Here is a 23,551-nt window from a genome sequence, read left to right as displayed (position 1 = left end):
ACTGGAGCCAACTGGTTCATGCCTTCATTGACTGTCAAGTCATCAACACTGTCTGTTACCTAAGGCTCTACAGAGGGCGTCTCCCAAACCCTATCACGAGAGTCTGCTAATTACTGTCTGTTGCGCTTGTACAAGGCTGGTGTTGCTATGTGACCTCCCCCCTCCACCCTATCCTCCAAGACAACAGTTCTGATCACAAATAAAGAGTTGTCTAAGATGAAGTCAATTCTTAGTCATTTAATTTACTATAGTAATAATGCACCATATTGTGTATACACTTTGTTATTCAAAAAAAAAAAGACCATGGGACATTCTGGTATTTACTTGATGTTGCATTCCCAGTTCGTTCAAATGACTCTCTCTGAAGCTGGAGTAAATGTGATTGCTTGAAATGCAATTTTCATTTCAGCTCATGTTCACCGACCTAGTTTTGACGATTATCATGTTAGGATCATCACTATGAAAAACATTACCACAAGGGCTACAGAATTCTCTAACACTCCCAGGGCTCTGCTCTGGAGTGTCCACATTTTCAGTACACGGTTCCCACAGTATTTTTTCTTTTTTTTGTTTGTTTGTTTGTTTGTTTAGCTCAGTGCATATTTTAAGTGTACGGTTCCCACCAAAATAATGCTAATAATAATCGTCAGATACTGTATTGATCCCCATGGAGAATTTCATCCTGTGCATGCAGCTCAAAACCAAGAAACACTTAATCAAAGCATATCCAGACATCTCGAGGGTATACATCTCATTTCATGATGACCTGTGCATGTTCATGTTATTTTTTGATATTTTAATGGTTTTAGAGCAAATGGAAATGCTCTGCTCTCATTTAGTATTGATATCTATTGATGGCGAAGGAGATCTTCCAAATTCCTCATGTAAAATGTAAACACAACTGAATATTTGAAAGGTCTGAGAATCAGTCGACATAATAGATTCCATTTTAGAGTTAGAATGGCTCTGATGGCTTCTACATTGATTTTTCACCGGCGGCCTGAGTTAAAATTGTTGATTTCTCTCGTGGGGAGCCGTCCCCCTTTCTTCCGGGCAGACTGTTAAAAGCGGTGAGAGGATGAGAGGGCGGGTAGTAGGCAGACTTTTCGTCATGAACGTTGTCACAGTCTAAACTACTGGAAGACCACGATCACATTGGTTGAGTGCCAGAGCTTTCCTCGCCTTGTGGAGAGTTCTTATGTTCAAGACACTGATCGAAACCGCCGTTTACTTGAGTTATAGTTTATGTGGTACAGCGCGTGGGCAATACTCTTCAACGGACTACGTTTTGTTGAGCCTCTAATGCTGCTATTCCTTAAGGTAAACTATAACGTCAAACATAGACCTGTTTTAACTTGTTTAATTACATTTAATTTATCACTTAGTGTACGGACCGTTGAGTTCGAGATAAAATACGTCCTTTGGAGGCACACAAGTTAACAGTGTTTGGCATGAACTGAAATTATCCGTAAATTTTCCTGGCGCATCGCAACGTACTTGTTTCTTAAATAAGGCAGTAGTAAGAATTTGATACTAGATAATATGTAAACTTAACTGCGTAAGAAGAATGTCCACAGGCTGACAAATTACTCCATAAATTTAGGGAAGATATTATAATTAGTTTCATGTTTTAATCATGTATCATAAATACTGAAAAAAAGTGGAACAGCCTACATCAGTGGTGGATGGATACAGATAGGGAGAAAAACAGGCTTATTGTTCTGACAGTTATTCAAATGTGCCAAATATGAGTGTTTGAGAGTTCAGTTTTGTTTCTGTCGACTTTGAAGTCATCATAAGCTTAACTGGATTTTACAAATGTTAATGGTGTTGTCAATTATACATTTAAAAAAAAAATGTAGCCCATTGTATGGACAATGTCTTGGATTTCACAAACAAATTTGATTACCTGTCTGTAAACATCCATTACAAAGCCTCCCTACACTCCTCTCCTGTCCAGCAACAGGAGAACTCTTGACTCATAAACTCTCTAAGCAAATTTCAGGCTCCATTTAAGCTTAATGAGCTTGTTAAGAGCTGCAACAGCTATTGCTGCTTTCACTGACATTGTTGTCAAATTAGGAATTTTGTAAAATCCAAGAAATCCAAGAACAGTAGAGTAATGGACGCTAACTCATTTTAGAAAGAGACATGAGTCTGATGCTTCGCCATGTTGCCATGTCTTATTTTGGAGAAATTACCATATTTACAGCTCCTGTTGCTTCAGTTCCCTTCTTTCTCTCTCTCTCTCTCTCTCTCTCTCTCTAACTTACTACTACATTCATCATTATGATTCCCTAAAGACCTGGTGAGATGTCTCAAAGACCTCTATCTCTGTGGTTAAGCAAAGACTAGGGGAGGCACTTTGCATTCCTGCTCCGGGGACACTGAAGACTTCACTTGCTTGTAAGAGAACAGTTTACTGTGGAGATTCATTCCTGTGTTTACAGAACCATATTTCTTTGGAAATTTAAAGGCCAAATCATTTCTTCTCCATTTATAATTCATGTATCCAAACTGTTACAGCACGGAAAACACCTGATTGTATTTGCTGATCCATGTTAAGATCAAATATTTTGAAAGTCTTTGAAATCTCCCTGATTTTTGGCCTTTGAATCCAAACACCAATAGATCATTGCAGGGACAGACATGCTGGTCTAGTTTTAAGTCTGCACAAGACCAACACAGAGGAATGTACTCTCCAATATCTTCGCAGAGAGCTTTCTTTAAGAAACAGTTTCAATATGTTTGAACATTTTAGGCCATACAAGACCATGAAAAGTTCTTTATTTTCTGTAGAGACACACAGTTGGAAAAAAAAAATGAAATTGTTTAGAGCCGCTGGCAGTAGGAGTGCTGGCCAATTAGTGGAGCTCTTACAGTAAATCCTACCTCCTGTGTTGTCTTCCTTACCCTGCGTATTGTATTTCCATTCAGTGGTATCCTAAATGGATTTGGGTTTTTTGGTTTGGTTTTTTTATTTATCCTTTTTATGTACTTTGTGTACCATTTTATATTTCTAATAGTTTAGTCTCAGCAGTGTTGTCAGACAGTTACATAAGTCACAACTGTTAATCTGGAAAATATAACTTCAGACAGAATATTTGTTATGTTATGTTTGTTTGGGTCAGTATAACTCAAATTTTGATTTGAAAGTAAATATTTGGATTAGTCACTATTAGATGTGTATCACACTGATGGTACCTATACATAACACCCTGGTGATAGACCCATGGGTGGTGCCCACCTATAGGCAATGGAAGTATATCACAGTCTAAACCATCAGGACAAAAACAGTTTTGGATTAGAGCTAGACGTCAGCATGTCAAAGTCTGGTGCTACAATGTTATTATTTGCGTGAATGAAAATAACAGCAATTTTCTCAGATTACATTAACAGTGATATCCTGTTGGTCAACAACAATGTTATTTAATATTAGTGTATGAAAATTGCACATGACATTAATTATTTAGCTTTAGAAAGTGTAAGTGTATGATAATTGCATAAATGTGCTTTTGGTTTGCGCAATGAAACCACTAAAGGAATCACAGTGAAAATTGTTTTCATCAGATGCATTTGCAGCTTTCCTTTTTACCAAAATACAACAAACTCTGGAGTTATTTAGATTTATACACCACTCCAGAATCTACAAGAACTCATGAGTAGTCCATGGTACTATTAAAAAAATATTCTAGCAAATTGCACTTAAAATCTCCTGTATATTTACCACAGTTGTTTATTTGTTTATTTCTGTCTAATTTTTTTTTTTAGATTACTCATTGATTATGTGAGTACGGACTGAAATTATTTTCCAAGTGATCTGTTTACGTTCGCTGCATTTTTTGCCATAGTGTTCATGAGACGGGGTTTGTAATGATGATCTAGCATTCTTTTCCTGTTTATTCTGTTCATGCAATAGCAGTTCAAGAATCAGGTTTCTGCTTACCTCATAACAAACTTCTTAACAGGCTGTCCATAACCATTTCCTGTACTCATGTCCGATTAGTATCCAAGTAACATTTCACTTGTATGCGGAAATATTACCATTGAATTTTTTTCTCCATTCATACTTTGATATTCAAAAGTCCACATATGTACAATGTCTCTTTAGTTATGTTATGTATTGTGTGGAAAAACTCACAGAAAATTTTTGCTCTTTTAACTTTAACAAAATGAAACAGCACAAGCATCGTGTTACAGCAATTGCTTGTGATTGTGATCCAGATTGCAAATCTCTCTTTCTCTTTATGTGTATGTTTGCATTCCTAACTGTAATGAAAATGTTTCCGTATTGTGACTGAATGTTTCCATATTGTGACTCTCCTTTTATCTTGAGAAATATCATAGATAGACATGTTGTTTCAGCAAAACAAATCAGCCACTCTCTTTAGTGTTGTAACACAAGCAAAAAATTTCTGATTTGAAAGAGAAGTACATACAAAAGTGACTGTTTCTCAATGTTTGAGTGAAAATAGTTAAAGCGTCGTGCAAACCCAATCAGCTGTGGTCATACATGGTTGCTTTGCACCAAGATATATATTTTTGCTACTTCAGCTTACGAAAAAAAACGTTGTTATTTGTTAGCAATTTGAACAAAATTTTTTCTTCAGATTTTGTTACCGATGAATCATTAACCATTATGTCTATTTGAAAGGCTAGCACACAAGAGGACCTGATTCCCCAAGGATGAAATAAGCACTTAGCGACGGTATTTGTTGAAAACAAGCGAAGACTGTGCCATCATGTCAGTAGAGCCCTACGCAAAAAACGGAACTTCACCAGCAGGCAATGGCAGTACCCCTGTATGCTTCTCTATCAATCGCCCACCCTTTCCAATTGGAAACAGTTCCAGTATTACCTCTCCCTTGTTCTCCAGTGTTTTCACTGCCCTGGGCCTCAGTTCCAACCTGTTTGCCCTTGTGGTGCTTACCAAGACTTTTAGACGTACCCAAAGCCGCTCCAGATCCTCCTTCCTCCTGTTTCTGAGTGGCCTGGTGATAACCGACTTTATGGGTCTGCTGGTGACCGGCACCATTGTAGTCTCTTACCACATAACACATTTCAACTGGCGTAATCTGGACCCCGACTGCCACTTTTGCAATTTTATGGGCATGTCCATGGTCTTCTATGGCCTCTGCCCATTGCTTCTAGGTGCCGCGATGGCCATGGAGCGTTTTGTGGGAATCAACAAGCCGTTTGCCAGGTCCACCAACATGTCTAAAAGCCGAGCTTGTTCCATGGTGCTGCTTTTGTGGGTGATAGCTGGCTGTATCAGCTTGCTACCTCTCTTTGGTCTGGGGAGCTATCACATCCAGATACCTGGCTCCTGGTGTTTCATGAACATTAGTTCTGCTTCTCTGGACCGGGCCTTCTGTCTGATCTTCTCCCTGGTTGGGCTCATGTCATTGGTTATGTCCTTCGTGCTCAACATGGTCAGCGTGGTCACGTTGCTGCGTGTCTCCTGCGGCCAAGACGGAATGCAGCGTCGCCGTGACTACGAAGTGGAGATGATGGTGCAGCTGATTCTGATAATGGTCATTGCCTCTGTCACCTGGTATCCGCTATTGGTGAGTGTCCTAAACTGCCCTGTGAAACAGTATCAGAAGAACATAAAAACTGATATTTTCAAAGTACATTTAAGAGGATTTCATGCACTGTTTGGGTTTTGTGTCTAACTGTACCAACACGAAAAAATGTAAATCTAATTCAAACATTCTAAAGTAAAATTTGTAGAACATATGTTTATTTCACTTCACAAATAAGTGCACTTAAAAAAGTCAAGTACAGTATCCAAAGACTCATTCGGTTATTATCAATATTCAGATGATTTGAGAAACAGTATATTAAAACAAAAAGAAAAGACTCACTTCCCCTTAACTGTAGCCCCAGTGATAAATATTGTTGCAGCATGTAGCTTTTATCCCCTGCTGGTTGAGATATTCCATAATTCAGTCCCCTCACAATAAGTCAGCACATATGAAATGTTTTACTTTCAGGAAAGTCTCATCGTTCACCTCTCACGTTTTGTGTAAATATTTTTTTCATACAACTAAGTTTGGTGTACAGTATAACCTAAACATCCAAGCATGTAAGCAGACGTGTAATTTTGTTTTTGTGTGAGTGTGTGTGTGTGTGTGTGTGTGTGTGTGTGTGTGTGTGTGTGTGTGTGTGTGTGTGTGTGTGTGTGTGTGTGTGAATGTGTGTGTGTGTTTGTATATGTTTGTGTTTTCACCTAACTGGAATAGTCTGTCCCTGTAAAACTAATTTATGGCACCCATACAGTCTTTTAATATTTTTGTCAAGAACATGAACATGCCTAAAGTGTCATATCTACCGGAAATGTACCAGAAAGTAACAGACTTGTGGAGCCAGCACTTTCCAATTTTCAAATCCACATTTTTCAGTCCATCATAACACAGTGTCTTCTCCATTAGTTCCACATCTGCTTTGGAATTTCAGCATGTTAGTCATTTTTTTTGTCTTAAAATGAAAAGTAAACTGTGAGAACCTTAATGAAGAAAGATGCATTTAGGCGTATTCCTCAGCAGTACAAGGGCCCTAACAGGAAATGCTCTGTTGTTGACGCTGCATGCTGCCTGTTGATAAGGTCTGTGTGAAAGAGCCATCTCCGGTTGGAGAGCACACAGGAAATCCCACATTTACACTGCGCCCCTGCTGGACCCCGTATCTCAGCCAGGCCCTCTTTAATAGGGATAGCAACACTACCTATTAGACCCGAGAACCCATACCCACAAGTCATGTCCATGACGGAATACTGTGAAATGTTATTAAGCATGAAAAGATGACCATCCTTAACCCTTCTGCTTGTCATGCCATTAGCAGAGAGGTGTCAGTGGTGGTAACTAACTCTGCAGTCTGCTTCCCTTTGGGCAGATATACATTCTGAAGACCACTTTATCTGGTGAGCTGGCTGATCCTATTCTCATTTTATACTTTCTTCGATTTGCCACCTGCAACCAGATATGTGACCCCTGGATTTACATCTTGTGCCAGGAATCTAAATTGAGGCGAGTAAAGGAATCATCCATATCTGTAGTAACAGCATTTGCTGCAGTAATTCACTCCAAACGCATCCCGAACGCCACGTGAATGGTTTACTGATTCCTGTTAATGTCTGTGTCATACGAATGGCCTGAGCTGTGAACAGTATGCTTATGAGGCTGTAGTGACACTTTCTCAGTCCTTCTCTCTCTCCTGCTGTCTGATTTCATCCAGTGAAGAGAGAATCTATTATAGCAAACTCTATTGAGCTTGTCTAACATTTAAGATTTTTTCCCATAATTCAACATTTCAGCACATTTCATATATCCACTCATGTCATCATCGCCGTCATCATCATCATCATCATCATCATCATCATCATCATCCTCTCTTTAGACCTGATCATGCTTTTTGTCTTTGTTCAAGGATTGCATACATGCAGGGGGGTGAGTGTGCATGTGTATGTGTGTGTTTATATTTCACTGAATGACTAGATAGATAGATAGATAGACAGACTGTCTGGCCAAAAAAAAGTCTCCATTTGGATTTGGAGCCTCTGAAAGGAGTGTTGTGATCTGGGGTTGCTTCAATTAGTCAGATCTAGGCTCAGCAACGTTATGTGGCAATAAAATGAAGTCAGCTGAGTACCTGAATGTACTGAATGACCAAGTTATCCCATCAATGGATTTTTTCCTCCCTGATGGCATGGGCATATTCCAGGATGACAATGCCAAGGTTCATCGGGCTCAAATTGTGAAAGAGTGGTTCAGGGTGCATGAGGAATCATTTTCACACATGAACTGGCCACCACAGAGTCCTGACCTAAACCCTATTGAAAGTCTTTGGGATGTACTGGAGAAGACTTAAGGATTGGTTCGACTCTCCCGTTGCCAAAAAGATCTCGGCCAAAAATGCAACTTTTTTTTTTGTTGTTGTTGACCAAGCAGCGTAGATAGATACTTTATTGATCCCGAACTCTCGGAAGCACTGCGATACTATGCCTATGTGCGGAGAGGCCCCTCTGGCATCTCCCTGTTCTAAGAATGCATTTAATATGAAGTTCTCTGATAGAGAACGGCATTGGGTAGTATCAAGGCATTACCGGGGCTATTTAGAAATCCCGAAAGGTATGATTTTCAATACCATCAACAATACAGACGCTCCTCTTTCTATTAAACTGATACGGAGATGCTGTATTGAGGTAGGGTCACCAGGCGTCCCGCTTTGCCTTGTACCGCACAGTATTTTGACCCTTTGTCCAGCATCCCGACTGTTGAGATAATGTCCTGCATTTTCACTGGTCATTTGGTTTTTAATTGTCAGAAATCTTAACACATGGATGCGTTCTTTTACCTGTCCGGCACATGAGCCGTTTAGTTTCTACTTTATTTAATAGCGCTACGTCAAAATCAGCAACCTGGCTCATACAAATGCAATATAAATGCAAGCTTTTCTAAAAGCCTGGCTTTCATCCAGAGGCTGAGAAGAGAGCAGTGACGGCGGTCATCATGTGGTTATGACTGCCATCAATCAAGCTGTGCAGAGGGCTGGCTGGTGAACTCCTCTGCTAAGTCACAAAAAACAAACTGACACAAACTTTGCAAACATGAAAGTAAAAGCTACCAGGAGACATCATGGCCACAAAGAAAGGAAAATGTTCTTTTAGTAAAGAATGGGCCGCGACATATTCCTGCACAGTAAAATTATATTAGCCTACATGTCTCGACATTTCATGCTTCCAAGCGATATTGCATATGACTGCTCTAACAACGACTTAGGTTCACTGACAGTGTCTAATATGCAATTAGCCTACTCATAAGAAACACTTATGCCTTGTCATCTAGTCGATTCCACCGCACACCAGTAAGGCCATCAACATTCCCTGCCTTGTACACAACTATATAGAATGAAAGAAAACGAAAGTAACCTGCGTATCACGAAAAAATAAATGGAATCGATATTCATCATATAGTCGTAAAATTACTTTAGATGAACAGCTGATTCTGTTCACATTTCTTTTGTTTGTTTGTTTGTTTTGGTTTGGTTTTTTGTTTTTTTGTTTTTTTTACATAAATACCGTCACATGAGTGTCACATACTCCAGTGAAATGTCAGAAAGATATGAAGGTATGAAAAAATAGTTACCACCCAAGCGTAGAGAAGGTATTAGATATTAAACTGATAAGAAGGGATTGCTTCGTATAAGAATACTTCATATAAGTATTATTGGGGCTGAGCTGAGAAGTCCAAGCTGTGTGACTAACTGTGTGAAAATTTAAAAAAAAGAAGAAAAAAAACATATTCCTGTCCAAGACTTGAGTCACATTGTCCTCACAGGGTTATGGGAAGAGGTGGGTGGGGGGAGGGGGGGGTGGTTCAGCATGTGCACTCTGCTTCCTTTTAATAACGTAATACTTCATGTTTTAGAGTGTGTTGTTAGAGACTTACATTCTTTACAAATAATGTTTCTCTGTCATTCCTTGCGGTTGTAAGTAATGAAAGGTTTGAAGTTGGAAATAGTGTTATGATTTCAAATTTCACATTGTGTTTTCTGGTTCTCTCATAAAACATTTTCAAACAAAATAGAAACACTAGAGTACCCACTATTTTAATAAAAATGGCTCCAGATAGTGATATTTACTTAACCAGTCATAAAATAACGTCACAGCATTACCAGTAAACATTACAAAAGACCAGTACATTAGTAGAGAGAGAGGGAGTGTGTGTGTGTGTGTGTCTGTGTGTGTGTGTGTGTTTTTGTGTGTGTCTGTGTGTTTTTAAGTATTTAGACTGTAAGCCATCTAAGCACCCGTTCTCATTCCACTCTCTCTCTCTCTCTCTCTCTCTCTCTGTCTCTCCTTGCAGGTGTTTATTGCAAACACAGTGCTGTCTGGAAGCAAACTCAGCGTCAAGTACCTGCTGCTATGGATTCGATTTGCAACCTGGAACCAGATCCTGGACCCCTGGGTCTACATCCTGTTCCGTCGTTCCGTACTGAAACGCGTCTACCCCAGAATGGATTGGTCCCGTGGCTCCATAAGCAGCCTGTATCCCTCTTTCACCGCCTCCCTGAGGAGGTTCACCCGCCCTTCGCTCGGAGGCGGGCTCGGGCAGCCACATATGCAGGAAGACAAACAAGACAGCACTCCTGCTCCAGTTATGTCTCCACCATCCTAAACCCCTCAGCTTCTCCTCTCTCTTACGTATTATTCGACTGATATATGTAGCTCAAACACATCATTGCTCTATCCAATGTAAATGATTTTTAGTGTGTTTTCTTTTTACGTAAACCAGTGGTTGAGAGGTCATATAATGCATCAGCGCTGAAAAAAAGCTGCAATGGAATTCAACCCAAGAATACTTTGGAATGAACTGTGAAGCACAGAGCTTTTGCTCTCAGAGACAGCAGAAACACATCTGGTAGATCCTGACATCTGTGGAAGACCGGGGCCTCTTCTACTGTGCTAAGCAGCTCCATCGCACTGTAAGGTTCAGAAGGAGATTCCTGACCCAGATTGTGAGTTAGCTCCCATGGATGACATGCCCCTGGATCAACTCAGTCTGTCAAAAGTGCAGCAATGTTTGTTACTGTTATGGAGCCTTGTCCTCCCTACTGTTATACCATGGTTCAGTCATGAACTCCTGCCAATGAATGCACAGCCCAAGTGCTAAATCTGTTCATGGTTTCAGGACCACACACAGAAGGCTCCATTTTCAGTAAGCTAGGAAACTCTGATAGAAAGTAAAATGACTGAAACTCTGGAAAAAAATAATAAATGCATCACATTTCTCGACTTCACGTTAACCACTTCTAATATAATCACTAGCTTCTTTGTGACTTCAGCTGTATGGTAAAATTGTGCAAAATGTGCAATTGTAAATTGTCAAATATGTTTTTGACGAAAGGACAGTCTGTCACAGTATGTACTCGTCTGAGACAGGACAGACAAATGAAGTGTATGACAGTGAAAAAATTAGAAATAATCTCCTCTGGTGAAATGTTAAGAAATTTTCTCAAAACAAATCAAATTTAAAACTCAAACATTCTTACACTTGTCTGATCACTTTAAACCACTGTATATATGATTGTGCTGGAGCTAAACAAAGTCAAACATTTTCTACGTGAATGATGTGAGAATAGTATAATGTGTTTGTTTGGAATATACACCTGTGTGCCGTTGCTCATAAACACAACATCATCCTGCATGTTAAAAAATCACAAAGCATGAACTCATTCCTCTCTTATGTAAAGTGCCTTTGATTAAAAGGAATGTCAAACCTCTCACCAGTGTTATGTCACAGACTGTTTGGAGACTCTATGAAGACCTCTGCTGCAGTGGCCAAACACTGATAACGCCACTCTCTAGTGCCCTGTCAACAGCCACAGGCCCCACACATGAAAGAAATGGGATGTTATCAGCATTATTTGTTTGTTTGAAGCTTTAGAGAGATTGATCCTATCAGATATTCAATAACTTCTCTCTCTCTCTCTCTCTCTCTCTCTCAAACACGCACACACACGTACTCTCTCTCTCTCTCTTTGATCCTCTTTTTAGTCACTGTGCAGTTAGCATACTTTTCTGATTTCTGATACATCGTAAGTTCCAGATGAAAACAAAGTGACTTCTGCAAACTGACGTCATTCTTATTCCCTTCTGGAGCCTTAAGGTCAGCAGTGTATGGTTTCAGGTGGATCGTTGAACAGGCCAGATGTTAAAAATCCAACAGGTTGAGCATTAATGCAGTAGTCCTTTTATTGATAATTATGACATGAATTAAAATGTGTCCTAAAGTGTCAGGTCTTCACTCAGAGCCACATGAAAAAGAAGCAAATGAAATACATCAATTCAAACTACCAAATAAATAAAACTTTCTACCACACACAAAACAAAGTTATGCATGAATTCATATTTAAAATGTAAAATGATATCTAAATTAATGTTATTTACACAAACAACTCTTCTGATGAGAAAGATCATCCATAAATCTAAATACAGCACTTATAAAAGAAAGGAAAAAAATGCATAGTCAAATTGTGAATTTTAATACACAGGAAATATTTATACATGACGTGAAGACCTTCATTTTTCAGGCCAAAAAGAAAACAATTCTCTCACAGAACTGAATAAATCCAAGACATCGTTTTTCTATATATCTCTTAAAGGGTGACCAAACAGATGTCTACTCATGGATCATTATTAGCACTAAAAATATCTGCCTCCTCACCCTAAACTGCACATATTTCTGATGAGAAACATGCATATTCACATTTCTCACTGTCAAAGGAAATGATTTACTTTGTCCAAAACACGATATGACAAATGTCCAGATGCCTTTTCCCTTTAAAGTGTTAGAGTGGAAAACAGTAAAATGAAAAAAACTGATGTTACAGAATCTTGCAAAGAGCTCTCATGAGATTAAAACTATTTGTTGAATGAGACATTCATATTCACATGAACCCTTTTTTATCATGGATATTTGTATAATTGTAATGTGCTGCCCAAATTAGTTTTTGCGATCTGTGTTTGTGTGTGTGTGTGTATGTTTCTTTCTTTTTCTTTTTTTTCGCCTTTTTTGTTGAATTGACTTTTCAAGTTTGCCTGCCCCTCTTACACTGAGACATAGAACACGTACATTCTTTTGTGGTGTAATGTTTACATTCTAAGTGCAAACGTTTCAGTAGTGTGCTCAGTATGGACATTTAGGAGTTTGTGTCAAGATATCCAAGTCAATGTGTTCACGACAGCAAATTTAAGATAAGTGTCCCGAGGTGAACTCAACCCAGATTCCATCAGTGGAAAATCACATCTAAAAAAAAACAAAACTGACCTTGGACCAAAAGAAATATTTATTTTGAAGTTTTTCATTGGCAGAAAACTTCATGACAGAGCTGGCCTCCTGCATGTGCTGGCTTCCTTCAGCTAAACCGAGACTTATTAGAGATGATGAGTAAGGGGATGCTCTAAAGTAATTTGAAATGTGGTTTGCAGAAAGAAATGGCTTCATTTAGAGATGATTATCTGACATGAATTAGAGATTTTGATTGTGTTAGAGAACTCTTTGCAAACCACTTCTATCAAAATGAGAACCAGATTTACTACTGATGAACTGATGCAGCATCTCGGTGGGGGGTGTTTTAGATTAGCATGTTCATTTGTATGTTTAGTTTGAATTTATTTATTTTTTACAAAACTGAATTGCTGTTGTTACCAACTGATTATCACTCATGTTGTTCAAGCCTGAAAACCATATTGCTAAACTCTGCCATTCTTAACGTCCCCAATAGCGCCCCACACATCAAACAAGAACACATCAGGGAAGGCAAAGTCCCCCAGGACTGAGTCCAGAGCTTCAGCAAAGTCATCTGGGTTATTCTTGTCTTTGCCAGCCTCCACAATGGTAGTTGCTACAAACAAGAGATTCCACAAAGAGAATGTTTCAAGAATGAATCATTTTCTCTCAGACATTCATTTATGTAAAAGTCTTTTAACATGCAAGAATATAAGCCTGTAAAATATATTTGAAAGTAGTACTCATACACATAGCCACAGACACTGTTACGGGTAGGCTAATTTAGAGCTTGACTAGCTCATGTTCTTCTTCAGAACTTCGTCTCTCTACACAAACACGACTACTTCCTTGAGCATAACAAATTGCTAAGAGTAATTTTTTGGGGGGAAGTGTAAAATTTGAAGAAAAAAAAATGAACTGTGACAACCCAGTGAGACTAAGGAAAATAAATGGCTCCTCTTGAGAATCAGAATATTGGTATGTTGTGTTGTGGTGGGAGAAAGCACTCTCAGGAGGTGGATGCTCTTCTGTAATAAAGCCTTTTATGGAAAACATCTAGGCCTTTTATCGTAAACAGTTTCTAGTTCGAAGTAAAACAAATGAGATTTGGTGCCAAAAAGCAAATGGAGGCATCCTACCAAGCTCTGGATCTCTAATGCCCATGTAACTTTCCAGCAGGTCATCCACTTTTTTCATGGCCTTTTCTTCAAATTCACTGGGCTGAGAGTGAGAGTGAGAGAGAGAGAGAGAGAGAGAGAGAGAGAAACGCTACACTACGATTTACATTGACTGAATCACGTAAATGTTACTAAGCTAACTAAAATTTCAGTTGGTACAAAAACTTGAGTTAAATTTGTAATTTGTACTTGTTTGAGTTAGGTTAATGAATCTGCATAATATTTTCAAGGACCAGTAATGAATAACTTTAATCTCACCATGTGGGAGTTCTATTCCTAATCACAGTCTACTAAACATCAAGTCTAACCTTGCACACTGTCAACTCACCACTTCCTGGACAGTAGCGGCTCCCTTGGAGCGTAGCCGCAGGGTCTCTTTCCCACTGACCATCTTACCCTCACTGGACTTCGCTGCCTTGGTCCTCTGCCCAATCATATCTAAATTACAGACAAGTATCTCGTAAGCAAGGCGTAGCTGGCTACTAGACGACGTTAGCATAACCGAGAGTAATCATTTAATGATTAAGGGCCTTTTGAGACACGGTGTGATAAACTTCCACAATTTTTTGTTTTGTTTGTATCATGACAAACTCCTGTATGTGAAGGGAATGCCTAGGTTTTGTCTTTTTTTCTATTTTGATAAGTAGTGTTTTGTGATTTTATGATCAGTAGTGCTGGTGTGACAATGGAAACACCATAACACCATACATTTCTGGGATGTTCTTAGATATTTAATGTCATGGTTTACTCTAGGTAATAAAAACACAGTACATTTTTATCTGTTTTTCAGTTGTCCATTGAAGCCTGATATATGTGAGGATAGGGTAAACAACATCTCCAAAGTGAACACTGTTATGGAAATTTTATATTTGATCTATTCACAGTCGTGTTATTCATCATTTAGCTATTGTTCACTTTGGATGACTGATCTCTTCACAGCAAACTTTGAGTAACACGGGCAACTTCCCAGGAACATAAAAACAATGACAAATATAAACCATGAGAAAAAGAAACATAGTGTGTAAAATTTTCATTCTACTCTTTTCTCATTTTAAAAGAAACTGCATGAAAGGGAGGGACCTCAGAAACTGCATGACTTCAAGTGACTGCATGATGCCATGTGTTTTTGACAACCTGTCTATTTATGTTTCAGTATGTAACACTTTCATCCTGTGATCTTTTCCGGTTGCCTTCAGATAAGCATCTTTTCATTAAAAAAAAGAAAGAGAGTGAGAGAGAGAGAGAGAGAGAGCAGCCAAAGACAAAAAATGATAAAGATTGTTATTTTTTATTTGCAGCAAATAACCACCCTTCCTGATTTAAGTATGCGTGACACAGAGTTTCCTGTTGTGGACTATAAATCCCTGGGGTCTTCTTTTCAGAACAATCATGTGAAGTTTTTCCCTTAAAATCAATACATCACATGTAAAAAACTGTAAATAATGACACCTGTCTGGTATGGTGTCTGAATTCTGACCTATCTGCTCATATGTTAGCAAGGACTGCATTTCTGCTACCAACATCATTAATCTGTCTCCACTCAAAGGTAATATAGGCTCAGTTGAATTCACTCATTCACTATTCCAATGTCTGTGTTAGTAAATACTATCTGATGGCAGCACAGGTAATGAGATCTAGCCAATGAGAGCTCACCTTGTTTGTAGAAGAGCCAAACAGGATGCCACTCAAGTCAGACAGCGAAAATATAGAGGCCATTTTCTGCCATATGGCTCGAATCCCGTTCTTACTAGGCACACGCTGTGGGATGCTCTATGTGCATTGGGGAGTGTAATTACAAGCATTTTGCCCGTGAAAGGTAATCCATCATTTTTCAAACATCCAATTAGCTAATGCTATAATGATAATCGAAAGCCCTTCAATTATTAACAGCAGTAATTTGCTGTCAGAGCTTGAGAGAGAGAAAAAAAAGGGGAGGGGGGGGGGGGGCAGGAGGAAAAAAAAGTGAGGGGTGAACACTCATTTGCTCAGTGCATGCATATTAACACTAATTCAGCGTTTACTCAGTCTCTGAACCATGGCAAAGCGATCCCACAAAAGAGAACGACAGTCGTTCCTGTTTGGATAACGTCACAGTATTTTGTTTGTTAATTTGTTTCTCAGACAGGCTACCATTGTGACATAGCACAATGTACTAATCTTCCTGCTATTGTTAACTTCTGACTGTTAACTTCCGACTCTGACTGTTATACTTGATCCATCTAAATAATTATTTGAAAGTGCAGCACACTGACAAGTGGCTGAGTGTCTACAGTCTCCTTTTTCCACTGACACTTTTCCTCTGACATATTTTCAAGAGGAAATGTAGCTTACTTCTACAATACGCCTGCATGTAATCAGAGTATGGTCCATTATCTGCAAATGTCTCATCAACTATGTAAAATTTTCCCTTAACGAATTCAAATGAGAGGACATTACAGAATGTAACTCCCCCCAAAAAATGCAAAAATGGAAAATATCACATTGCAAGAAATTTCTGTGCCTGTTGTGCTTGTTAGTCGTAATTCACCAACAGGATGTCAACCCGATGCCTAATTTCCTGTCAGGCTTACGGTCGTAGACGGCTCATTATGGACCTGGTGGCTCAAACATGTCATTTGTGACTCTAGAAATGCTTCCTTCCCTCCTGTTGGGAATGAAAGAGCTGTACTTTTCAGTGCCTCTTTCCAGCTTTCTGAGTCAGCCAATTATCAGGAAATCTTCTGTGTACTCTCATTTGGCAAACCTTAATTTCCTTGACAACAGTGTGTACTTTTCCTGTAAATTCCAGGACACAATCTGCTATTGCCACGAGTGACTGCATGTATGTGCTCTCGTGTGTTTGTGAAAAGAGGACATATTCCAGGAAAGAGGGTAAAATGTACATGCATGCATTTGTTTTAGGCTGTTTTGGCTTATACAAGAGACTTCATTTTGAGGTTTTGGCCTTGAGCCCAGAACGGACTCAGAATGCCAAAACAAATAAACAAATAAGACAACGAAAAAAGGGAGAACCCAAATAAATAAGTACATGTGTAAATAAATGAATTTGGTAATAAAATATCTATCTATTCTATCTTGTCCGGACGAATCCATTTGCCTATTTATAATCTTGTCTATTTTCATTAGTGTTTATTCATTTTATCATTTAATTTATCATGCCATTCCTATTTGTTTGTTTAGTTACTTATGTTCCCCTCCATCAGTCATTCATTTGTTTATTTCTTCATTTTTCATCTTTTGTTTACAATTGTCTTTGTCTTTGTCATGCAAGGAAAAGCAATATGGAGGCCAAGGAAGCAGAGGGAGCTACTTGTGAAGGATGGATGATGGATGAATCTCGACGCTGATATTTATTGTTAGTTCCATCAAGTTCATCTCTGGACGCAGCCAAAATGTGACTGTGTTAGTCCAGGCCTGGTCGAACAAACTGAAATGAGGTTCTGTATTAATTCTATAGTTGAAGCTTGAGTTCTGCAAAAATTGACAAACTGGAGTTCTTAGGTAGAGTCATTGCCCCTTGTGCGCCTGTAACTAAATTAGCCGGCTAGTTGTCAAGGTACCCTGGGAGTTAGTGACTGACTACCATGGTGTAATTTAAAACTTAATTTAGACTTCTACGACAGCTGGACCTGTGGGACTATCAGTGACTACTTGTGTAGAGATCTATTTAAGCGACGGTCGCGTTCTAACTGGCAGATCTGTTCACCTTTGGAGAACCTTAAGCCCAATCATTTATTGCTTTTCCTGCCCTTAGGAAATGCAGGAATAAACGAGTAAAAGAGTAAAGTAAAAATACTGTATTCAAAAACATTACTGACTCATTGAAACAAGTAAAGGACTACATAATCAAATTCATATTTACTATAACTCCAACTTCCTCTCTGAATATATCTATTTAATATAAACTTTGTTTTCGCAGTAAATACCTAAGTAAGAGCCGTGTTTGTGTTAGGTAGTGGAAACAGTGGATAAGATGTTATAGTACATGACCACCAGATGGTACTCACATTTCAATCAATGAAAAAACGTTAACAAACGCACTGTTGGGGGTTTTCAATTTAGTTTAAATACTAGAAACAACTGAGAAATTCTTCTCTAAAATGGTTCAAGAGATAAAGTATAACGTTCAGTTTCTAAAGAAAATATGCTGAGCAAATTATGAATGATTATATTTTGGCTATTTTATCCTATGTTCTACAATAAATGTAAGATTATATAGTATAGGTATTAGTTTGTTGACATTTTAACTCCATAACTCTGTTAATCACTCTTATGTACTTCAGTATCTCACTATTAGACCTGCTTGCATTAATAATTCTTAATTTAAAAACATGAGTTAAATTGCAATATACAATTTATTTATTTAGCAGTCACTCTTATCTAGAGCGACTTTCAAGAAGTGCTTTTATGTTGAGAAGGACAGAACTAAAATCTCCTTATGAAGTATAGGACTTCTCTATGAAAAGTGCTATGATATTTTTGATGTAAGTACAACAGTGGTAGTCTGGTTAGTCCAAGTTCAGGAACAATCGGAAAAGATGAGTTTTCAATTACAGAAAATAGGGAGGAACTCATCAGTTCTCACATCTGTGGGAAGATTGCTCCACCATTCTGGAGTAAGAGATGAGAACTGTCAAGTCCTGAAAGGAGCAAAATTCTGGAATATTATTAGTACATTTTTCCACTCCAACTCTCAAATTCACTGAATAATTTTAATATTGAAGATTGTTGTTTTTACATAAATATGAAAGCTGGTAGTAGAATCTAATGCAGACTCAATCCTGGCTGTAGAATCTAATACTGACATAATAGAATCTAATCCTGACTCCGCATGCTGAGTAATGTACAGACGAGGCACTCACCAAAGGCCCTTTTTGGTCCAACGAGTCTCAGTGTGAAGGGGACCCCACGGGGTTGTTCCTTCAGCATCTTGGCAACTTCATAGTGACGACAGCCCACAATGCTCTGGTCATTTATGGCCTCAATGTGGTCGCCCACACACACAGTTTTCAGACGGTCGATTGTGCTTCCCTCCTTTATCCTCTACATGAGAGGTGTAAAAAAAAAAACTGTCAACATCTGGTTATTCGGATTTGTCATTTCATGCTCAGACTTATCATGCGTTAAACTCTCAATCAAATCAAAGCGAGCGTGACAGTGTTTTCTCATAGAAGTAAACTGCTACCTTAATGAAAGCATAGCCAGCTCCATTATCTGTGATGGTCAGGCCCAAGGCGTCTTCTGTTTTAGTTACCTCCACCTCTTTAGTCTCACCCCTCACATGAGCAAAAATAAAGTCCTCCAAGCCAATCTGCCCCCCTAAGAGCTTCTGCATATCGACCTTGTGAGAATTCAGAGTGCAGAAGAGGATCTGGGAGAAGGAACAGGACAAAAAATGTTCCGAAATTACACATGGATAAAATGACAGATTTCACAAACTGACATTCTAACTTTGCAACACTGGAGGGCACTGTCATGACTGAATAGAACTGTGAAGAACCATGACACTAATGCTGTATGAGATGACTGGGCTTTGTTGTTATTCCAAACCAAAGTGGTAACAGATGACACATTGCGGGTCTTCAGTACCGACAGACATAGCTGGGCATAGTCTCTGCATCAAAGATGCACTAAAAAGGGAACCCACAAGTTACAATGACCAGTGTTGGGCAAGTTGCTTAAAAAAAAATGTTGCAAGCTAAGCAAATATCACAGCTGAGCTACATCAGAGCTGTCTTTCAGGGAAAAGTAGCTAGCTGCACTATGAGCTGCTTGGCAAAAGTACCTTGCCACACTGAAGCTACTTCATAATTAATGTTGTCTCTGAGGCTAATTAAAAATAATGATAGTAAGCTGCCAGTCAAACAAATCGTCCTAATAATTGTTCATTACAAAGAATACTAAATAGAGATATTTATGTTACACTTGTCTTCTGTACTTAGTCTTGATCAAACATATGAACACCTCCAGAAGGGGTACAACATAAAACATATTTTACCAAGAATAACATTGCAACACAGAGAATATGAATAAGTGAGTGTGTATCTATGTGGCTTAAAAGAGGTGCTTGATCACACAACACAGTAGAAGCCTTTCAAAATTTGTACCACAAAGGAGGTTTCTCGCAAGGCACATGTAAAATTGTACAGGAATTCCGAACAAAACTGATAGCACAAGTACTTGTGTGCAGTTCAAATCATATTAATTATTTAGTTATTCCAGCCGACCGATAGACAATACAAAACTTGCTTGGTTAAAATAAATATGTTGTCTGAGAAAATGATACGATGTAGCTTTCATCAGTGCTGCTCTGCTACTTGATGGATAAAACTTCTAATGAAAATCTACTTGATTTTGAAAATTACATTGCTACCACCTCACAACTGGGAATTGTAGTAAAAAATAATTGTTCTCCTAACAGTTGGGACACTACTGGCCAACTATGGTAATGATAAACTTTTAAGCCTTAATGATCACCGCATATACTCAAATTAGTTCATTTTACTTAGAAACAATACAAAAACTCATGTCCTCTTTTGAACCAATTTAATATCACTATATTATCTCATATTAAAGTCGTTTTAAGTTTAAAAGCACACAAATTTAAAATAGGGTAGTGACACTGGTTTGATTCAGTCAATACGACTGCTTTGCATAATATTTTCAAGTAAAGTTAAATATTAAACTTTATGGTGAGTGAGACCCACTGGATCTGAACATTTTCTTCTCAGGATCTCCATGTAACGTAATGACTAATTAGTGATTAGCGACCAGCAGATTTCGATGAGCTCCTTATGAGCTCTATCTCTGTGTTAGCATTTCACCTTAAATCTTTAAGACATTTAACAAGATTAAAACATAATATTTTTTGGTTCTTGATTGTATATATTTTGTACACTGTATGTTGGCTTAATGTTGAAGCCGTCCAGGTTTGAGTAGATTTACTGCAGGTAATTACCTTGAGTATAATCTCAACCTTCAGAAGGCTCATTAAATGTAGAGCTGATTAGAGTGGGACAAGGACATGTCCCTTGGCTCTCTTTAAGATATTGCCATAAAACCACAATGTCCTTGGTTTGACTGGCTTAACTACTGTTCAAAAAATACATCTGAGTCAATAGTACAATTACACACACTAACTAAAGGAGAACATGAATTTCAAATGCAGATCCTCATACACTCAACATAAGAGGCCACGGTTGGATGCTGACTGCATTATTTAAAGCCTATTCTTGTAAAACTGTAACGTTTCCAGGAAAGACAACAAAAAAAGATTATTCTGTTGTTACTCAACTAGGATATGTGTTGTCTCAATTATTCAGAAAAATTTTACGTTAATGAATATGTGTGTGTGTGTGTGTGTGTGTGTGTGTGTGTGTGTAAAACTATTTCTGTGTTCCATGGTGCATGACTTGAAAAACACAGAAAAAGATGTTAAACCCTCACTACATAAGGTGACTATGATCAGAGGCGTGTACATTTATGATATTAACAAAGAGGCAAAGAACAAGGCCTCTGTTTAAACAACAACTGTACCTCAGACGGGGAAATGTGGAACACCTCGGCGATCTTGGCATAGAGCTCCTTAACGTTGGTGAAGCCATGAATGCGACCTGTGGGGCTACCGTGGGCTAGCTGAGTGTGGAAAACCAGCCTGGGTCTGGAGCCTGGAGGTGCCTCTGGAGGGGGCGACGGTGATGGTAGAGGGGGTGCAGAGGGCACTGCCCTCTGGCTGTCCTCCTCTGTAATTCTTTTGTTGTCCTGAGTTTGTGGGCTCATAGCCTCTCCGTTCTGCATTTGCTCCTGCTCTCTTTTCTTTCTCCCAGATTCTTGCTCCATTCTGTTTGACCAAGCAGACACACACACAGTACTCCCCTTTGCTGGATCCCCACCTGCTGAATTAGTGATGAGTGTAACTAGGTAACAGTAGCAGGTGACCACTATTGGCCATGCATAGAGGAAACCTGATACCCCAGAAGATCTTACCTCTGACACTGGAAACCAAGTCAAAGCTATGAAGTGAAAAACAAATGCATCACAACAAAAAGACTTTGTAAACACAGCCTAACTGTTGGGTCTAAGATGTCTGTCTGGCAGTGGAGGCAACATTTACAACATATACATTTACAAATGAAGATGGACAACAAAAGGGCTTTTATGTAAGGAAAAAAATCCAGAAGCCAAGGTAGCACTATGCTACTAATAACGGACCACTTGTGGTTTCCATAGAGCATAATGTAATGCATTCCATTATCCTGCACTGAGAACAAAAAGATGCTGTTCCCTGACTGGTGAAATGTGGTGTCCCCTCATTCAAAAGAACTCATGACATGATTCAACATTAGGGCCAGGCAGCTGTTTAATTCGCATTATACATCTCCCTCCTCTCGATTTATGAACAATACTGACAAACAGCATGAGAATGAGACAGGCATTCAGAAAGCAACTAAAAATACTACATTGTTATATATATACTTTATCGACACACATTATAATGCAATACTGGTTGCCGCAATTGTGACGCAACACACTGGCCTGTTTATATTTGATAATCGTATCATTAATGTAATTTGTTATTCTGTGTATGGTATCTATAATCATTCTGTGAACCAAATGAAGAGGTTGGTATGTTTAAGGAATCCCTGTGCTCACTCTATGGTATAATTCCATTATGTTGCATCATAAATAGTTTTGTGAGTTTTGTTCTTCTATGACAATACTTGCCAGCTCATAGAGATCTTGCGGTGCTATCATCCATCAGTAACAAAGGCATTAAAATATGTTCAGCTGTGAGTCCTTTTTTTTTTCTTTTCTTTTTTTTTGGCAGAGCTCAAATCGAGGATTACTTTTCTAACAGCAGTTCATGTCAAAGCAAGCAAATGTGGTCTATATGCCTTATGATGGAACTCTGATTTTTAGTTTTGATTAGTTTAAATTACTGTATAAATTGGACAGTTAATAAAATAACGAGCCATATGAATAACTCATAAGGAATATTTCTGCTGATGTATGAAACCTTCAAACTATTATCTAACACTTCAAACCAAAGAATTTCCAGGTCAAGGTAGCTTAGTTCTTATCCCAAGGTTATGTATATCTTTGAAAACTGATAAAAAAAAAAAGCAGGGGGGGGGGGGGGGGCTTGTCAAAACAGACACTTTATCACACTTTTTCAGATTCCTTAAGCAAAGGCCATCTGAAGAGGATGGTGAAAGACCACTGACACTTTCTAAATAACAGTACATTGTTGGGGATACAAGTGCAAGGTGAAACATACTGGAATGTTTAATAATATTATGTTCCTCCTTCCCAGAACCTTTGGATTTCAGATGTTCAAATAAATAAATACAAATATAAATGATATAATATACATATATAATATTATAATTATACGTGTATATAAGGATATATATGATGATATCATTGTTTTCAGTATAAGATTCCTTTTCAGAATTCTGGCATAATTTACACTTAATCTCCAACACATTTTGCCAAAAACTCATTTTTCACTAATCGTAGTTCATCATAATTGTTTTGTGTATAAGTTCTTAAAGCATAATATGCTATGCAACCGTTATGCAA

General features: G+C 38.4%; 2 protein-coding genes across 2 annotated transcripts; one reads left to right on the top strand and one right to left on the bottom strand.

The window, feature by feature from the left end:
- The first annotated feature begins 1,216 nt into the window (after nt 1–1,216).
- tbxa2r (thromboxane A2 receptor) lies at nt 1,217–11,233 on the top strand. The gene is made up of 3 exons (XM_030791585.1): nt 1,217–1,320; nt 4,655–5,567; nt 9,867–11,233. The coding sequence occupies exons 2-3, from the start codon at nt 4,743–4,745 to the stop codon at nt 10,176–10,178; spliced, it is 1,137 nt and encodes a 378-aa protein (XP_030647445.1). The 5' UTR covers nt 1,217–1,320; nt 4,655–4,742; the 3' UTR covers nt 10,179–11,233.
- Nucleotides 11,234–13,255: 2,022 nt separating this feature from the next.
- On the bottom strand, nt 13,256–21,808 carry gipc3 (GIPC PDZ domain containing family, member 3). Its single transcript, XM_030791100.1, has 6 exons — nt 21,506–21,808; nt 19,155–19,340; nt 18,832–19,012; nt 14,298–14,407; nt 13,931–14,012; nt 13,256–13,407 (listed from the first exon to the last, which is right to left on the bottom strand). The coding sequence occupies exons 1-6, from the start codon at nt 21,806–21,808 to the stop codon at nt 13,256–13,258; spliced, it is 1,014 nt and encodes a 337-aa protein (XP_030646960.1).
- Between the last annotated feature and the right edge of the window lie 1,743 nt (nt 21,809–23,551).

The sequence above is a fragment of the Chanos chanos genome, chromosome 14, assembly GCF_902362185.1.
Source record: "Chanos chanos chromosome 14, fChaCha1.1, whole genome shotgun sequence".
NCBI classification, from domain to species: Eukaryota; Metazoa; Chordata; class Actinopteri; order Gonorynchiformes; family Chanidae; genus Chanos; species Chanos chanos.
Note: the sequence above shows the minus strand (reverse complement) of the source record. Positions and strands in the feature narration are given on the sequence as shown.

Coding starts and splice junctions, on each gene's coding strand:
- tbxa2r (XM_030791585.1), top strand. CDS start 4,743: ATGTCAGTAGAGCCCTACGCAAAAAACGGAACTTCACCAGCAGGCAAT. Junction 5,568..9,866: donor TCACCTGGTATCCGCTATTG/GTGAGTGTCCTA, acceptor CTCTCCTTGCAG/GTGTTTATTGCAAACACAGT.
- gipc3 (XM_030791100.1), bottom strand. CDS start 21,808: ATGGAGCAAGAATCTGGGAGAAAGAAAAGAGAGCAGGAGCAAATGCAG. Junction 19,013..19,154: donor CTGGCTATGCTTTCATTAAG/GTAGCAGTTTAC, acceptor CCTCTCATGTAG/AGGATAAAGGAGGGAAGCAC. Junction 14,013..14,297: donor CCGCTACTGTCCAGGAAGTG/GTGAGTTGACAG, acceptor TCTCACTCTCAG/CCCAGTGAATTTGAAGAAAA.